Source organism: Otolemur garnettii, unplaced genomic scaffold, assembly GCF_000181295.1.
Source record: "Otolemur garnettii isolate 467f Iridium unplaced genomic scaffold, OtoGar3 scaffold00026, whole genome shotgun sequence".
Lineage (NCBI taxonomy): Eukaryota > Metazoa > Chordata > Mammalia > Primates > Galagidae > Otolemur > Otolemur garnettii.
This window is the reverse complement of record NW_003852421.1, coordinates 4,436,831-4,441,961: the sequence shown is the minus strand read 5'-3', so window position 1 is coordinate 4,441,961 and position 5,131 is coordinate 4,436,831. Positions and strand designations below refer to the sequence as shown.

The 5,131-nt window shown below is 39.1% G+C and overlaps 1 protein-coding gene and 1 non-coding gene across 2 annotated transcripts in view; one reads left to right on the top strand and one right to left on the bottom strand.

The window, feature by feature from the left end:
• RIOK1 (RIO kinase 1) overlaps positions 1–5,131 on the bottom strand; it is a 26,889-nt gene that overhangs the window by 3,235 nt on the left and 18,523 nt on the right. Inside the window, exon 12 of the mRNA XM_012804202.1 lies at positions 1,920–2,022. Coding sequence (XP_012659656.1) covers positions 1,920–2,022 — 103 coding nt within the window. The remainder of the gene's footprint in view (positions 1–1,919; positions 2,023–5,131) is intronic.
• On the top strand, positions 2,756–2,833 carry LOC111724822. Its single transcript, XR_002773039.1, has one exon. It is a non-coding gene; the product is annotated as a small nucleolar RNA U2-19 (small nucleolar RNA).

The following is a 5,131-nucleotide window of genomic DNA, read 5'->3' as shown; positions in this document are numbered from 1 at the left end:
TTTTTTTTTTTATTGGTGGCAGTTGTCATTATTGCTTGGCAGGCCCCAGGCTGGATTGGAACCCGCCAGCTCAGATGTATGTGGCTGGCGCCTTAGCCGCTTGAGAATAAAAAAGATTTTTTTGGAATGTAGCATTTCTGTGTGATATCATGTCAAATCAAAATGACTTGAATACTTCTTTGCAAGGTAAAACTGTCTATACAGCACATGTGGTAAAAAGCCCAAGTATCAGCCAGGCACACTTGCTCATGCCTGTAATCCTAGCAGTCTAGGAGTCTGAGGTTGATGGACTGCCTGAGTGCAGGAGTTTGAGACCAGCCTGAGCAAGACCCTGTCTCTAAAATATAGCCGGGCATTATGGTGGGTGCCTATAGTACCAGCTACTAGGGAGACTGAGGCAAGAGGATTGCTTGAGCCCAACAACAACAAAAACCCAAAGTATTCTGAAAAAAGCTACTTCTTTCAGAACATTTCTTCTTCCAAAGGAAATTTTTGATGACCATTTTTTCTAGTTAGCAAACGTCACTGATGAGCAGGATGATACATGAGAATCATCTGAAAAATGCGCAGCTGTTACAGACCTATGATTAATTAGAGAATACAATGAAAAGTTCATTGACTTTGAGAATCACGACATCACACTCAAATTAGCATTTCAGCCTCCCCTAATTGACTCATCATGGCACCTAAAGAACACAGATGGAACTGATGGAGCTCTCAGTAGATGACATTTTAAAGTCACTGTTTGATGCTAAGAAAGATCCAACTGAAATATGGAAAAATGCAGCAGAGTACACAAAACTTCAACAGAGTACCCCCAAAATGCTTTCTCATTTTCAACCACTTATTGCTGTGAATTCTATATTCTCCTATCTAACAAATCAAGATGTCCTTAAAGTCAAAAATGACTGATACCCATTTAGAGAATCAACTGAACTGTGGACCTCCATGCTCCAACCAAATACTCAAATACTTTCCAACAAAATGCAGGCACAACAAAGTCATTAGAAGGTTAGTTAGGGTGGCACCTGTGACTCAGTGGGTAGGGTGCTGGCCCCATATACCAAGGGTGGCAGGTTCGAACCTGACCCTGGCCAGCTTAAAAAAAAAAACAAACAGCAGTGGCAACTGCAACAAAAAATAGCTGGGCATTGTGGCAAGAGCCTGTGGTCCCAGCTACTTGGGAGGCTGAGGTGAGAGAATCACTTGAGCCCAAGAATTGGAGGTTGGTGTAAGCTGTGACACCACAGTACTCTACTGAGGGCAACAGAGTGAGACTCTATTTCAAAAAAATAAAAGGTTAGTTAACTTTAAAATTAGCAATGTTTTCACTTTTTTATATCTAGCATATAGTAGTTAGACTTTTATAAAATAATGTACATTTTTAAGTATATCTAATTCAAGTTTCTTGAATGCGGTCTTATTTGATTATAAACAACTTCATGTAGCCTTCCAACATGAAAAGATTTCCATCTCTGATTTTTACCAAAGCATAAATATTTAAAATCTACAGTATTTCTGGAATCAACATGTAAGTCATTTAAAAATTCACATTTGCAAATTAAAAACAAGCTTTTCTTTTTTTCAAATCTACCAGCTCCAGCGTATGTGGCTGGCACCCAGCCACTTGAGCTACAGGCACCGAGCCTCTTTTTATTTTTCCTTCACGTGCAATTTAAAATAGTTGTCTCATTTAGGCTTTTTCTTCTTTACTCATATATCCTAATGAGATCTTTAAAATTTTTCTCCATCTAGGACAATGGGCTACGTTGCTGACTAGACCCATATAACAGAATATAAATCATGTAACTTGCCTCAGTTAAATTATACACCATAATACCTCTCAAGGAAATATGAAATATTGCTTAAAAAAAACACAGAAGTGTTTCCTACGGCTGTAAATGGATAATAAATCCTACCTCTTCATCCACATGATCTTGGCTAGACCTTTCTTCTTTGGTCCTCTGAGATGCTATTTCCATGGCCTTAGAAAACAAAAATGAATTGCCTTTACAATTTAATCTACAGAAGACACACCTACTCCCCAGTCTAAACCTAAACTTGTCTACATTGCACTAGTAAGCTCTACTGGTACAGGTGGGCTCTCTAGCCAGCTCTCACCAGAAGGGCTAACTTTTGTTAACCCAAAAGTAACAGAATAAATCAAACTCTTCTTTTCTTATTTAGGAGCATCCCTAGTTCCTCTGCCCCTTCAAAAGGAATACTACTTTTACTATTTTTAAATGATTAGCTGAAGTATTTACTGAGAAAAAACTGAGACCCAAAGAATGAAAGAACCAGTCCGAACTCCTGAGCAGTTAGTGAAGGAAATCGCAAAGGATGGCTACAAATCCTGAGTACGTGGCTCGAAGGCTCCTGCAGTAAAAACCACCAATGACTGAATTTAAGAAGATGTGGAAGAGCCTATAGGGTTGTTTTTTATTTTTGCTTATGAAAAGGAATAGTGACAGGAGGGTGTTTTTATTTTGTAGACTCTAAAATCAGAGCCAAATTAAAAATTTTAGAAATAAAATGATGTGGTATTAATTCAATTGATGTATGTGGTTACCTACTATGTGCCAGGTATTGACTGGGTACTGACAATACATAATGCACAATAAAATTCCTCTCCATTAAGAGTTCACAATCTAGTAGAGGGTGACAGAATTAAAAAGAACTTAATATAAGCAGTGACACAGTACGACTACTTCTCTCATACTTCTGCAATATGAAAATATACCTATGGATCAATCAATGTTTCAGATGAAACAGCCAAATCTGAATATCAGAAGACACTGCAGTCTACCAATGCATGATCTCTACAGTTCTGAGAAGCAAAACCAAAAAAAAAAAAAAAAAAAGGAATGCAATAGGGCTTATGTCTGAAGGAGGGGTGCGTGTGTTCGTAAAGATGTCAGTGGATAACTGAGGGCTCTGCTGATGATTGGTGAATGAGACTGGGTGTGTGTGTATGCTTGTATATGAAACACTAGAAAAAATACCCCCAAAAAAGAAAATATACCTATGAAAACGATGATTTCTGTCAAATTTTGCCTAGAGAAAGCTTGCTGAACTAAAGAGGACGAAACCTGAAAACCTGTGGGGGAGCCTATTTGCCAAATGTTCAAATTCCAGCTCGGCGTCCACAGCACAAAGGTTATGGTGCCAGCCACATGCATGGAGGCTAGGTGGTTTGCGCCTGGCCTGGGCCAGCTAAACAACAATGACAACTGCAACAAGAAAATAGCCAGGAGTTGTGGTAGGTGCCTGTAGTCTCAGCTACTTGGGAGGTTGAGGCAAGAGAATCAAGCCTAAGAGTCTGAGGTTGCTGTGAGCTATGACGCCATGGCACTCTACTGAGGGCAACACAGTGAGATTCTGTCTCAAAAACAAAAAAAACCCCAAAACAAATGTTCAAAATCCTATGATTCAGTGACAGAAGTAAAAACAGATAAGCTGGACAAAATTTTAAAAAGCAGGAAGAATGCAATCTACAGAGTAAAAAAGAAACCCACAGAATGGGAAGAAATATTTGCACATCATATACCTGATAAAGGATTAATATCCAGAAAATGTAAAGAACTCTTACAACTCAACAACAAAAAAACAAAACCACCTGATTAAGGAAAGGACTCAAATAGACATTTTTCCAAAAAAGTTACATGAATGGCCTAAAAGCACACTAAAGATACTCAACACTGCTAATCATCAAGGAAGAGCAAATCAAACCACAATGAGACCCTAACAGGTATGAGGTGGTATCTTATTGTCAAAAAGCCAACTAACTAAATAAAAATTTAAAAAGCCAAGTTGGGCACAATGATGTGCACTTGTACTCCCAGCTACTTGGAAGCTGAGGCAGGAGAATCACTTGGCGCCAGGCTATGATGGCACCTGTGAATAGCCACTGCACTCTAATCTGGGCAACACAGTAAGACCTTGTCTCTTGAAAACAATAAACAAAACAAAACCTAGAAAATAACAGGTGTTAGTGAGGGTATGGAAATAGAGAAAATAAGAAGTGCTGGGGAGGATGTAAGAAAATCAGAACCCTTATGCACTGCTGGTGGGAATATAAAATGTTGCAGCTGCTATAGAAAACAGTATGGTGGTTTCTTGAAAACTTGAAATACCATTTGATCCAGCAATTCCCCTTTTGAGTTTATTTTTAAAAGAACTGAGAGCAGGGTCTTCAGAGATATTTATATACTCATGTTCACAGCAGCTTATTTCCAAAAGGTCTAAACAACCCAAGTGCCCATCGACAGATGGATGGACAAACAAAACATGGTAGATAGACACTGGACTATCACCCAGCTGAGAAAGAAAAGGAGTCCTGACACATGTCACAACACGGATGAACTGTGAGGACGTTATGCTAAGTGAAATAAGCCTGTCACAGAAAGACAAACACTGTGTGATTCCACTTACAAGAGGGACCCAGAGGTCCCAGCTTACACTTACACTTACAAGAGGGACCCAGCTGAATTTATAAAACAGAAAGTAGAATAATGGTGACCAGGGGATGGGAGTTGTTTAGTGGGTACAGTTTTTGTTTGGGTTGGTAAGATGGGGATGAACAGCAGTGGTGGTGGTACAACAATGTGAATGTACTGAACCACACATGTAAAATGGGTTAAAATAGTAAAATTTTATGTTATGTGTAACTTTATGATTAAAAAAATTCCATATTCAGAAAGGCCCTGGAGGAACAAGGGGAAAGCATCAATGACCAAATAACTAACATGAACTCTGACAATCTATGTAATCATGCCAGGTAATTAAAGTCAAGAAAACTGACTACCGAGTTGACTCATGGCCTGAGGGGGTGGAATGGCTGTTTTGCCAGCTAGGTGTATTCTCAATTCCTTGTCTGTGAAATAGAAGACAAAAAAATCTCAGGAAGTTGTCAAAATGTATAAACTTACTGTGCAATATGAGTTCCTCAGAAGTGTTACATAAAAATCCAAACTCTGAAATGGCCCCAAATCTGAAACTTTTTTTTTGAGATAAGAGTTTCAGTATGTCACTCTTGGTAGAGTGCTGTGGCGTCACAGCTCACAGCAACCTCCAACTCTTGGGCTTAAGCGATTCTCTTGCCTCAGCCTCCTAAGTAGCTGAGACTACAGGC